Below are 13258 nucleotides of genomic sequence, written 5' to 3' on the forward strand. Positions count from 1 at the left end.
CAGCCTGGATTCAGGAGGTCTTTACAAATACCGGCACCTCGGCCAGGCTGGCAGAGTAATTCCTGAGCGTGGTGCCACCATCAAACACTCGGGCACTGTTGGTGTCCAGCCAGAGGTGCCCCTCTCCTGGCAGGTAGATATCCCTCCACATTTGTCCCTTTTCTGTTATTGGAGCAACCAGGACCTGCAGGGAGAAGAAAAAGAAAGAAAAAAGAACTTCAGCAGAGGGAGGATTAGCCAGGATGTGCGTGCGGGGATGAGATGGTCATCAGGGAATCCTGGAATAGTTTGGGTTGAAAGAGACCTTAAAAACCATCCTGTCCCACACCCTGCCATGGGAAGGGACACCTTCCACTAGCCCAGATTGCTCCAAGCCCCATCCAACCTGGCCCTGACAGTCCAGGGATGAGGCAGCCATGGCTTCTCTGGGCAGCCTGTGCCAGGACCTCACCAGCCTCACTGGGAGTTCCTTCCCAATCCCAGCTATCCCTGCCTTCTGTCAGTTTAGAAACATTAATGCAGTGCAGTGACATTCCTTTGACTGGGATTGGGATCATCCCTGCCTGCAGCTGCCCCAAGATTCCATCCACTTTATATTTTCAAAAACCATAACAAAAAACCCCATCAGAAATGCGTTTCTTGCAAAACTTCCTTCCCAGTGATACAGACAGTGTAATTCCACCCTCAGGGACTATTTTTCTCCCTTGTTTCATGGGAAAAGTAGTTCCCAGTATTCTGAGACTCTATTCCTGCTGAATCATTTCACTTCCAAAGCTGATAGAGGGTTTTAGGGCTCTAAATAAGAGTTTCATGAGGAAAGCCAAGCTTTTCCAAAAAGCAAAAACCTCAAACCCACAAAACTCAGCTGCTTTGGCTTGGATTTAAATCTGCTTAAATCCAAGTCCTGGTTTGTACTTTGACAGCACTGGATTTACAGGAATAATGCAGAATTCCCACCTCATCTCCAATGAGAAACTCATCCTCTATGGTGAATGCAACTGGATCTGTGGGGCTGAGCCACCAGGCAGGACGGAAGATGGGGTATCCCAAACTCTGCCACTCCTCACTGTATTTTAGGAGCAGTGGAACAACAAAGTCCCGGTGCCTCTGGATGCACTGGCGGGTCAGATTCAGGACCTGCAGGTGGGGGACAAATCCATGAGGAACCCAACATCCAGGAAACAGCAAAGCAGGCAAGGGGAAAAAAAAAAACAACAATAAATAATAAAAAATTTAAAAGTAAAACATGCATTCCCTTGGGAAGAGAAATTACTGAATTTGAATGTCCTGCTCAAGTTATGGTGCAAATGGGGTTGATATTGGATATTAATTGATTTGGATATAAATTGATATGGATATTAATTAGATTAATTGGATATATTTGATATATTTGGATATTAGTTGATTTGGATATAAATCCATTGGGAATACATTTAAATCCATTGATAATGGACTTAATTGGACTTAAATGGCTTTAAATCCATTGGTAATTGTTATAAATCAGCTAGATTTAAATCTATTGATAGGAGATATGAACACATTAGATTTGAATAGATTTAAATCTGTTGTTAATGAATTTAAATCCATTGAATTTAAATTTATTTAAATACACTGAAAATAGTTGTAGATCCATTGGATTTAAATACTATGATAATAGATATGAATCTATTATATTTAAATGTATTTCAGTCCAGTTATATTGAACATGAATCCATTGGATATAAATGGATTTACTTCTATTGATAATGAATATAAACCCATTGGATTTAAATAGATTTAAACCCATTGATAATGGATATGAGTCCATTGGATTTAAGTTAATTTAGCTCAATTGACAATGCATATAAACGCATGGATTTAAACAGATTTAAACCCATTAATAATGGATATGAGTCCATTGGATTTAAGTGAATTTAGGTACATTGACCATGCATATAAACCCATGGATTTAAATGCATTTACATCTATCGATAATGGACATTAATTAATTGTATTTAAATGGATTTACATCTGTTAATAAAGGACCTTAATCAGTTTGATTTAAATTCCACTGATAATGCATATGAATCCACGGAATTGAAATATAATTAAATCCATTGATAGCAGACACAAACCCATTTGATTTAAATCCATTGGTACTTGAATCTAAAGCCATTGATAATGGATTTATTCCCACTTCAGTGGAAAGCTGAGGACAGCAGCTGGCAGGAGATCCCTGCCAGGCCTTCCATGGCTTTTGGGGGCATTGGCCATGTCAGAATCCCAATGTCCTCCCCTCTGGAGTGTGGGATACGTACCCAGGCATCACAGCAGAGCCAGGGCGGGGTCCCAAAGGCCATCACGGGTAGGAATGTCACAATCTGCAGCCACCTCACAAACAGCTCCGTGTCCCCCTGGGTGGCTCCAGCCACGCTCCCTCCTGTGGGAACATGGGGCTGGAGTGAGGATCTCCCATGGCATAGAAAGGTTCTGGGGAAACCTCAGAGCTCCTCCCAGTGCCTAAAGCGTCACCGACGCTCTGAAAACCTGGCACAGCTTCCCTGGAAATGGCAAAACCCCCCAGCACCGAGGGCTCACCCAGCCATCCACAAATTCCTGTTTCTTCCAGAAGCTTTTCCCAGCTCTTGCAGCTGCCAGGCTGCTGGGACACAAAGCCTGGCGGTGAACAGCCCAGCTCTCTGTGTGCAGGAGGATCTGCGCTCCCATCCACACAAGCCAAGGGCTCCAGCACCTCTTTGAGAAGCAAACTCCCGTGCTGGGATTGCTTGAGCCTCATTTTCTAAGGAAAGCAGGCTAAAAATAGAAGCCAAATTGAAATATTGCTCTCAGCTCCTATTTCGGGGCTGTTGTGTAGCTCAGCTCTCCATGTTTGACACTTCTGCACAGCCCCTGCACACTCAGGGCATGTTTTAACCACCACTGACTCCATCAGCTCCAAGAAAAAGGGAAATGGATCCACTTGGCCCTGATTAAAGGCTGTTTCTTGCCCTTTTATAATGCTTTTATTTCAGGATTTCTGCAACCATTTTGCTTTGGAGCAGAAATGCAGACTTGGAGCAGAGCTGCTGGGGTTTTAGGAACATCTGTTCCCCAGCCAGGAGCCTGGGGATGCAGATCCTGCCTGTGCCAGGTGGGATTTAGCCCAAGCCAAGCCCTGCAGGGGTGGTGGAACTCTAGGAAGGGCATCCCCAGAGACCCGGCTGCTGCTGGAGCTCCCTGGCAATATTTACAGCATATTCTTTTGTTTTTGGTTCCTCGCTTTTTTCCCTGGTAACATTCATCCCAATCAAGCCAGCACAACAGAAAACTGGGGAGCAAAAACGCTCCAAGCCTTCCCATAGCACAACTAAGGCGCAAGTGTACCTCCCGTGCCTGGAAAAAAGCTGCAAAATTCACCGCAGAGAAGCCAGAAATAGGGAAAAAATGGAAAACCAACCCTTACCTACTGCATCAGGGATGAAGAAGTTGTAGCCCAGGAGGCTGTAGTGCAGCACGGAGGGGATGAGCCCCTTCAGCCCAGCGTGGCTCCAGTCAGAGCGCAGGGGGCTCATCTGGACAAACAGTGGGAGGTGACTGGATCTGGAGAAACAGCACAAACCCTTCAAGGTGCTTAGGGGGCTCACAGGAGGCGAAATTCCATGATGCCCAGCTGGCTTTGGAGTCACTGGGGCCAGGTTATAGTCCCAGAACGGTTTGGGTGGGAAGAGACCTTAAAAACCCTCCAGTCCCACCCTCTGCCATGGGCAGGGACACCTTCCACTATCCCAGGTTGCTCCAAGCCCCAGCCAACCTGGCCTTGGACAATTCCAGAAATGGGGCAGCCACAGCTTCTCTGGGCACCCTGTGCCAGGGCTGCATCATCCTCACATCCCACAAGGATCGTTGACTCCAACACGCTGCCCTATCCCACTTCCTCACCACTTCAACTTCCCTGGGTGCCAAGAAAGATCTGGGAACACCAAGAACGCATTCCAAGCACCAGTTCCACCATCCCCCAGCAAGCTTCTCTGCCCGTCAGCTCCAGCGAGGCCTCTCCCCGGTGCCCACCCACCTGCTCCCAGCGCTGATGACGGTGCCATTGCCCAGCGTCGCCAGCGCCGCCGCCAGCACTTCGGTGTATCCATCACCCGCCAGCTCGGCGGGAGCAGGGACATCCTGCTCCAGGAAGGAATTGCCCTCGACTCCCTCGAAGGCCATGTAGGTGGCCCCCAGCGCCTGCCGCAGGCGCCGGGCACGAGCCAGGTACCAGCCCAGCGCTACCTCGCTGGTGACATTCAGGCGGGCACAGAGCTGCCCCTTCCAGGTGGTCAGCAGCGGGATCTGCGGAGAGGGAGGGTGGAAATCCCTGTCAGATCCAAACAATGTCCCGCTGATTCCGGGGTGCAAGGCTGGGGGATGCCATACTGCCCCCATCCCACCCTGCCTTGTCGTGGTGCAGCGCATCAAGGTGTAAACTCTCCCTCAACCCCTCAAAAATCCCTGAGCTGGTGGCAAAGGGATCATTAAAATGACCACACAAAGTGGAGCAGGGGAATCTTCTGAACACTGGAAGTGGAAATTTTAAAGCTGCTTCTGTAGGAATGAGGAGAGACGCTGCTTCCCCCAGCCCTGCTGTGTCCCAGCACAGTGGGATGGGGCTGTGTCCCTTGATAAAATAATAAACCTGATGGGGTTTATTCAGCTTTAATTTTGGTTTGGGGGCTGAGGGGGTCCCGTACCGAGCTGGCCCCGGGTCGGGGCTGGCGGCTGAGCCAGTATCCCGTGGCCTCACCACCACGCAGGGAGCGCAGGAAGAGCGGGGAGGTGACACCAGCATATGGGGACAGCGTGATGGAGAGCTCCAGAGGTTCCACCAGCGCCGGGGCCTGCCTCTTCCTGCGCTCCGAGGGCACGAGGTCCTGCGGGCGGGAAGGGCAGGAATAAGGGGTTTGTGGGAGAGGAGCACCACGCTCCCCACGTGCCCGGAGGGTGGCAGGACGGCCGTACCACAGCAGCGAGGACGGCGGTGCCGCGCTCCCCCAGGGCCACGACGCCCTCCTGAAGGCGATGCCGCTTCAGCCTCCTCACCAGTGACCTCAGGCCTCGCTTGATTTTGGCGGCAGAACCCTCCGGGCCGTGGTAGCGCCAGATCGGAGACCTGCAGGGTGGGAAATCCCGCATGAGATGCTTGGGAGAGCGAGCAGGACATTGGGAAGGGTTCCCACCGTCGGGGAAGGAGCGCTCACCCCAGGAGCGCGGTGTCCGGCGGTGTCCGAGCTGCTCCCGCCGGAGCGCTGGCCGTGTGCCGGCGGGCGGCCGCCACGTCGGCGCTGACACAGAGCCGGTAGTGCAGGGGTTCCTCTCGCCCCGCTGGCGTCTCCAGGCAGAACTGCCGGTGGCTCTCCACAGACAGGAGCAGGGACACGTCGGGAGCCACTGTCACCGTCACTCCTTTTGGGGAAGAGTGGGAAAACGGTGTCTCAGCAAGCACCCGGCTGCTCCCGGTCCTGGGAGCCGCAGGGATGAGCAGAGCCTGACTGGTGCCAAGGTTGATCTGGGTTGATCCCACCACCGATCCAGCTGTGCCAACCATCCCCACCCTGCTCCTGCTATTCCCTTGTAGAGTCCAAAATGCCTTTCGAGGGTTGGATTTCTCCCTTTCCTGGCCTTTTTGCTCAGCATTCAGCAGCCTCGGCAATGCAGGGCAGCTGCAGGTCAATTGGATTAATTTGGGGTAATACCTGAAGTTTGATGTTCTGCAGAATAATCCAAATATACCCCAAAAAACGACACCAGCAGCTGAACTCCTGAATCCAGCATCCCAGAGCAGCATCAAGGAGCCACGAAGCTGCTCAAGTGGAGCTGGGGATGCAGCAATGGGCACAGATCTGGGCTTAAAAACAAACCAGGCACACCAAGAGCATGGGATGTCCCAGGAGTGACTTGGGCCACCCCATCCTCAGGCACTCAGCTTCAGTATCAGCTTTCCCACAGGGATGAGGCGGTGTGGGATCCATTTGCCGGATATTTTATTCCCAGAGACATCCACACTGCTCTTAAACTGCTTTAGAGGCGAGGAGAGGGGCAGAGAAGCACAGGGATTGAAGCTGTTGGAGCCTGGCCAGGGAAGGAGGTGGTTACCTGTGGATCCCAGGAAGTACCTCTCCAGGATGGGCCCGAAGCCGGCGGGGTTTGTGCTGAGGTCGCCGCTGACCAAGGGCTGCGCGGGGCTCTCGGCGCCGTTGAGGGGCCAGCGCTGGGCACGGATGCTCGGCCCTCCATACCAGGAGACATTGGCCATGGAAAAACAGTCCTGCAGCCAGGAAAGCATCATCAAAGAGCGAGGAAAACTCAGGGGGAGAAGGAAAGCCAGACTTGGAGCAAACTGTGCTAGTGGAAGGTGTCCTCTTTTACAGGGTAAAATTATGGTTTCATTCAAAAACAAAGGAAAAGCAAGACGTGCTTCCCGAAGCCTGCCAGTTTTTGCTGGAGGAGCACAAATAAAACCAAACTGCCACAACAATCACGCTTTTGCACCCCAACACAGTTACCAAACTCCTCTGAGTTGCAGGTGAAAAGATGCTGCAAAGGTGAGAGCAAAGAGACTCTGCAGGTGTGAGTGGCTGTGGGACAGGACAACAGAGGGGGAAATTCAAGGAAACAGCTTTAAAATGCACTGATGGCACTTTCAGAAACCCAACTGGAAAATCTATGCATTTTGGTTTATTGGTTTGTTTGGGGTTTTTTTGGTTTGATCGGGTTTTCTTTTTGGTTTGGTCAGGTTTTTTATTTGGTTGATACTTTTCGTTCAGTGGGTTTTTTTCTCCATTTTTTCCCCTCTGTTTTACTTTAAAAACACATTAAGCTCTCCAGCTGCCTTTCCCAGAGTTTCTGGAGTGAATCTGCATGTGCAGCTGTCCCCACCTGAGCTCTCACAGAGAGCTTTTAGTCCCATCTTGAGCCCTCACCTTGATGCACCAGCATCCTGAGGGTGGCACATCCTCCCTCCCAAGGCACAGCTTCCCTCTTTCCTGAGGGCTGATGACAAGAAATTCCCTCAAGAGACTCAGTGTGGGGATTTGGGCAATTCTCATAGGCCTGACAGGGCCCTGGGATAGGGGACATCCCCATCTTTGACCCTCCTCCTGCCAGAAATCATCAGTTTTCACTTCACAGCTCCTCAAACTTTCCCCTTTCTGCCAAATCGAGGGATCAGCAGGACTTAGCATCCTCGTGACTTCCCAGGCAGGATGGGCTTCCCCGAAAGCCCAGAGATCTGGGGCCGTGAAGGGGGCCTGGGGTGGCAGAGGGAACCCAGAGCCCTCCCTGCCCTCAACCCACCCCATGTTTATTCCCAATCCCAAGGCTTTGGAGCCTCCTGGAGTCCTGAGCTCGGGGGCGCAGAGAGGTTAAGTCTCTCCAAGGGGTGGGGAGAGAAGATGTAAATTATTAAAGTGGAAACCCTGGAGGCTCAGAATAGCTGTACCAGGTGTCAGCTGAACTCGTTACACCAGCTGGGAAAGAGGGAAAACAGTCTGTTCTGAACTCAGATTTCACTGGATCATATTTTCCAATGGTTTGGGTTTTTTTAAAAAAAAAAAAAAGTGGGGCAAAGCCTATTCTGTCTCACTCATCCTCTCAAATGCCTCACACCAATGTCAGTGGAGGAGACCGAGGGTTTGTGCTCAGGCAACACCTTCCACCCACCCAAAACGGTGCCAACAGGTGATTTATGGCTAAAGGAGAACAATCCTGCATCCCAGAGAATCCCGTCCCACTTCCCTGCTTGTTCTGAGGGCTCCCCACAGCTGGACACCCTGCTCTGACAGCGTTTCTCCTTCCCCTCCTAAGGCTCCTTCCCAGAGTCTGCTTTTATTTAACTGAGGGGGAAAACAGGGAATGATGCCAAAAATGTTTGCAGCAGCGGACACGGATTATTCCCATCCCGCGGGAGCTGCCCATTGTGTCTGTTTTGGAAGAGACCTTCCCGAGGCTCTCGCCAGCATTGTCATCTCCAGTGGGTATTTACTCCGTCTCCATATAAACACAGCTCTCCCACTCCGGGGTCACCAGCGTGGCACCGCCACAGGATTTTGGGGCCCAGCCTCAGGGCACGATGCTTCCAAAAGGTTTTCCCCACCCGGCACCTTCCTGCTGCGGAAGGCAGGGAACCACGGCCACAGTGCCACCCCATAACTGAGCTGGGGGACGATGGTCAGGCCAGAGCCTCCCTTGTTGGATCCCAAAGGGCTCGGAGCTGGACGGAGGGGTCCCCGTTACCTTCAGGGTCACGTCGGGGCGCAGCGGGGTCCAGCGGACGCCGTAGCACTCGGTTCCGGGGGCTGCCGGCGGCTCCAGGGAGAGCCGGAGCTCGGCGTCCTCCTCCCAGGAATAGCAGAACTGGCCGCCGTCGTGCCAGCAGCGGTCCCGGGGCGGCGGGGGCTCGGTGGCCGGCACGCTGCCCACGGCGATGGCCAGCACGGGCCGGCCGGCCGGCAGCGCCCGCAGCAGCAGCGCCCCGCGGCCGCGCTCCCACAGCATCCCCGCGTCCCGGCCCCGCAGCACCCACTCCTCCGGGGACTGCTCCAGCGCCTGCCAAGAGATGATGCCGATGGTCATGGCGAAGAAGACGGCCACGCCGAGGCAGCCCACGGCGCCTTTCCAGGGCTCCGTCATCTCCCTGAAGCCCAAAGTCCAGGTGGACTCCGGGATTTGGCCGGTGTGGCGGGAGAGGGGCATGGTGCGATCGCAGGGATGCCGCGGCTCTGCTGCTCTCCCCTCCTGCAGCAGCACAGGAAAGAAAACCCTCTGGGATAGCTCCAAAAGATCTTCTGGGATAGCTCCAAAAGATCCTCTGGGATAGCTCCAAAAGCATGCACAAAAACCTAATGAATATAATGTATATATAATGAAATTTTTTAAATTGTTTTAAAGAGGGAAAACTGCAACTCTGTTCTCTCTGCGCTGATCCCAAGGTAAGGGGAGTCCCTTCCACAGCCTCCTCCACAGCAAATCCCACTGCTGGGCTCGGTGACGCTGGCTCAGCCCCCAAACCCAGGGGCTCAGCCCCTTGGCACAGCCAGCAGCACCCAGTGACAGCGAGGAGGAGGAGGTGTCACACGTGGCCCAGAGCCCAGGAGGGAGATGGGGCCACGGACAGTGGGAATCGGGGCTGCGCTCCAGCCTCCGCTGCTCCATGGACTTTGGCATCACTTCCCTGCTCGGTTTGGAAGCAGCAGCAAATAGCCAGGGATGCAGGAAAACATCCCAGGGTGGGTCGAGAAAGGAGGGGATGCAACATCCTCTTTCCATCTCCTCTCTCTCTTCCCTGAAAAAGCGTTTGGATGATGCACAGAGCAAAACCGCCCATGGGCAGGGTCTGGGCGCTGGCTGAGCCCAAGGGAGCGGGCACCTGCTGTTCCTCCAGGTGAGGGGTCACCTGTGGGGACAGCTTCATGGCGTGGCACTGGCTTGTCCCTGTATCCCAGGCCCCATCCCACTGCCTGATGGCAAGCTGGGAATGGTGCCACCTCCCCTGGCACAGCACAGCCACTCCTACACCCCCCTCACCCCCTTACCTAAAAATAGGTTCGGAGGTGCTGTCACAGCCCCCAAAACGTCCTCGGTGTTTTTCTCAGTGGCTTTCCCACCACGAGCAGGTTTTCCTCCTCTTTCCCAGAGCAGTTTTCCCTCCTGGCCACGTCTGAGACCCGTGGAGCTGAAGGAACTTGATCCAGACTAACCCAGGAGCGTTACTTAAGCCAAGCTCCCTCCCTTCTGTCCCTCCCGCCCGCTCCCCTGCAGCTTGCACACAGCCACAGGTGGCTGCAGCCCCAGTACGGGCAGGACATTGAAAATACTAATTTTTAAAGGCTTTTACCTATAGGGGAGTAATTTTAAAGTTTTGGGGTTTTTTTGCTGAGGTGGCTCTGGTTGAGTGTTTGCTCCGCACCTGTGAATCCACACGTGAAGCCCTGGGAGTGCTGAGCCTCCTCGTTCTCCTGCTTTGGCTTTTGTTGCTCTTATTATCCAGTTTTGGGGGATTTTATCCCTGTTCCTACTTCACATGAGCCACTGGACCCCCCCTTATATTGACTCCAGGGCTGCAGCTAAGGGCGCTGCCTGCACCCAAAACCACAGGGGAGACACTTCCCAGGACACTTGTAATCCCCACCAATGCAAAAACTCTGGAAATCTGAGATTTCCATTGACTTTTCCACACTCCAGTCCCCATTCACAGTCATCTCACCATATTTACAGGTCATCAGGGAATACCTGGATTTTCCAAGTGATATTACAACCTGTTGGCTGCCAAGATATAAAAATCTTGGGATTTAAAAGTGTTTCCGCATCCTGCATCCAGGCAAAACCCCAGCAATCCCAAGGCCAAAGCTCTGCTCACCCCAGACTTCAGCAGAGTCCCAGGACAGCCAGATCCACCAGGAAAATTCTCATCTGTGGCCCAAATAAGTCCCTGGATGGGGCCTTTCCTCTCCAGGATTAATTTTTCATTGCAGGTGGGGCAATATCCAGTGTTGGATGGAGGGGAAAATGGTGGATTGCAACAGGACAAGGAGGGACTCCAGAGCGGGAGAGGAGGTGGATCCAGGATAAGGAGAAAGGATGAACAAGTATATATGAGCCAGGAGACTGTGATGTCCATCTCAAATGGGCTGGGAATCCCCTGGGAATGGAGTCAGGAGAGGTTATAGCAAAGCTGTAGGTGATGGACTCATGGGACCCCAAATCTATGTAAAATAAAGGGAAAAAAATTAAAAAGTAAGGAAGGAGGAGTGTTCCTTCCACCAGGGGTGTTAGAGGCACTTGAGGGGCCCAACACTCCCCATGACCTGGAAAGAGGGAACAAGGAGAAATGAATAAACCCTGTGGTGATTCAGAGCTGCTCACCCACGGCACCACCAGAGCCAATGGAATTACTTGTGAGGCTTTACAGATCCATGTGCCCCAGGGAGAGCTCGGTTTGGCTGCAAAACCTGCAGAAACAGGGCAGAGGGGAGGAAAAAAGGGATCTTTGGGATGGTCTGGGATCCTGGTACACCGGGAAGGTTCAATGCTCTGTCCAAGGGAGAGCAAGGGACGTGGCAGCAGCACCCCCAAAAGCTGCCCAAGGATTGGCAATTCCCTGTTTCCCACCTCAAAATGGGCTGGGAGGGGGGCAGCTGATGAGGTTGTTTGGCTGCAGCAGCTGAAGGCAAAGCTCTGTCACATGGCACAAGATTAAATCACATCCATGGAATGGCAGAGGGGCCCCCAAGGCAAGATTAGGGAAACTCAGGGATGGTGCGGATGCAGTGGGACAAGCAAGGACAGGGGGCTGTGCCTAGGTGGGAGAGCAGGAAATGGGGATGGTTTGAAAAACCTTTTCTTAAAAAGCAGCTCAAATCCCAGAGAAAAATCCTGCTGGAGCTTTTAGCAACTCAATATTTGGCCAAGTTTGTGCCCCACTCAACTCTGCATGTGGCCTGGGGGTTTGGGCCAAGCCCTCTCCCACCTTCCCACAACTCCTGGTTTTTGGGAGGAGGAATGGATCTATGAGTTTTCCTGCCCATCACAAATCTCAGCATGAACTGGCTCCCACGAGCAGAGTGAAACCTCCCTTCATCTTCCTCCCACTGCCAACAAAAACCACTTAGCCTTGACTGGCCACAGGGAAAAAAAAATATTTCGGGGTGGCTCCCTGGATTCCAGAAGGGTGTCCTGCCCCTCTGCTTCCAGAGGGTTTTTTTTTTTAACATATTAAAATATCCTCCTATGCAAAATGGAACATCTTTTCCCTCTTCATCACTTTCCAGGGTTGAAAAGACCTTGAGGTCACTTTTTTATATCCAGTGGGGCTTTCCAAGCTCCAAGGTTGCTGAGGGACCTTGATCTAATGGCAGGTGTCCCTTCCTGTGGCAGGGAGTTGGAACTGGATGGGCTTTAAGGCCCTTCCAACCCAAACCATTCCAGGACTGAGGGGTTTGCCAATGCTCCAGGTTTGCTGGGCTGTGTGGGATGTGGACAATGGGTGGATAATGCCCAGGGAAAGGATGGAGTGGGAGGCTGGAAACACATTTAACTCACCAGCATCCATAGCCAGAGTTTGAGAATCCAAGTTTTTGGTGAAACACCAGAAAACAGGGACTAAGGGTTATTCCCACTGGGATTTAGGATCACTGTCCCCTAAGTGGGGTTTCCATCACTGCATACCCTGTGGATCACACTCCTTTCCAGAGCTCTGTCATCACCTTTTGTGCTGGCTGGAAAAGGGAGAGCACAGAGAGCCACAGGGATTTTCCCCTTTTGTGGGGTTGCACTTGGGAAGGCACAGCCCTTTCCATCAATATTTTCCTACAGCCTTTAAGCACCAGCCAGACCCTCCTGAGGTTTCTGGTTTGGGATTTCTTAAATATTATTATTAAAAAAAAAAAAATACAGGAAAGCTGTATGGATTGGCCAAGAGCAAAAGAAAACTGGTGGGAGGAGCAAAGTGCCTCTAGGACTTGGCATTTCTCCTCCATTTTCCCCAGTGGGGAGCAGCCTCACCCCAAAACTCTCCATGTGGGGATGGGTCCCACAGTGCCTCAAAAGCCTACACCAAACTCTCATTTTTATCCATTTATCCATGATATCTCTAAGCTGGGATACACAGTGATGAGCCAGAGTGGATTCCCTGAAGCTAGCAGCATGGATGGACATGGATATCCCATCTTCCTGCCCTCCCAGAGCTTATCCAAAGGAAAAAGATACCTTCAGAATCCATCCTGGGAATAAACCAGCCAATGTGCCATGGTGGCTGTTCTCCTTGGGTTTTCCTTCCCCTTGCAGTTCCCAGCCTTGCCTTTCAGGGCCAGCAAAAGCCTTTGCCTGTGCTGGAATTCTCCGTGCTTCAGAGAGCTTTGGGCTCCTTGTTGGAGCTGAGCTCAGTTTAAAAGGGAAAAAAAAAAAAAAAAAGAAAAAAAAAATAGTGATTTGGTCCCTAAATTTCCAAATCTCAGCCCAGATTTCCTCCTGGAAAGCAATCCCAGATTTCCATGAACTCCACAGCTATTTTATAAAGGAAAAAAACAAGCAGCAGGACTTGCACTGACAACGTGGCCTTGGAAACAGCATCAGCTCTTGGAAGCAACCATTGTCCCTTCCCGTCCCACCTGTGTGCCCTGAACCAGGAATGCCTGGATTTGGGAGCTCCTGGAGTCCATCCACAGCCCATCCACGTTTTCAGGAGGGTCTCATGTCAAACAGCAGATTTTGGGCTGGGGAACAACCTGGAGTACCT

The 13258-nt window shown here is 52.2% G+C and overlaps 1 protein-coding gene across 1 annotated transcript; it reads right to left on the bottom strand.

Annotated features, from left to right (window-relative positions):
- Window positions 1–8: 8 nt before the first annotated feature.
- On the bottom strand, window positions 9–8718 carry LOC128789793 (SITS-binding protein-like). Its single transcript, XM_053945987.1, has 10 exons — window positions 8260–8718; window positions 6121–6292; window positions 5226–5430; window positions 4987–5137; window positions 4719–4898; window positions 4052–4320; window positions 3443–3579; window positions 2298–2419; window positions 958–1137; window positions 9–184 (listed from the first exon to the last, which is right to left on the bottom strand). Exons 1-10 carry the CDS (start codon window positions 8716–8718, stop codon window positions 11–13), a joined length of 2049 nt encoding a protein of 682 aa, XP_053801962.1. The 3' UTR covers window positions 9–10.
- Between the last annotated feature and the right edge of the window lie 4540 nt (window positions 8719–13258).

Source organism: Vidua chalybeata, chromosome 6 (genome assembly GCF_026979565.1).
Source record: "Vidua chalybeata isolate OUT-0048 chromosome 6, bVidCha1 merged haplotype, whole genome shotgun sequence".
In the NCBI taxonomy this organism is placed as follows: domain Eukaryota; kingdom Metazoa; phylum Chordata; class Aves; order Passeriformes; family Viduidae; genus Vidua; species Vidua chalybeata.

What these genes read in the sequence shown, in the direction of transcription:
- LOC128789793 (XM_053945987.1), bottom strand. Translation starts at nt 8,718, where the DNA reads ATGCCCCTCTCCCGCCACACCGGCCAAATCCCGGAGTCCACCTGGACT. An exon ending in GCCCCGACGTGACCCTGAAG is followed by an intron (nt 6,293 to 8,259) that starts GTAACGGGGACC and finishes TCCTGGCTGCAG; the next exon opens with GACTGTTTTTCCATGGCCAA. An exon ending in CCGGACACCGCGCTCCTGGG is followed by an intron (nt 5,138 to 5,225) that starts GTGAGCGCTCCT and finishes CCCACCCTGCAG; the next exon opens with GTCTCCGATCTGGCGCTACC.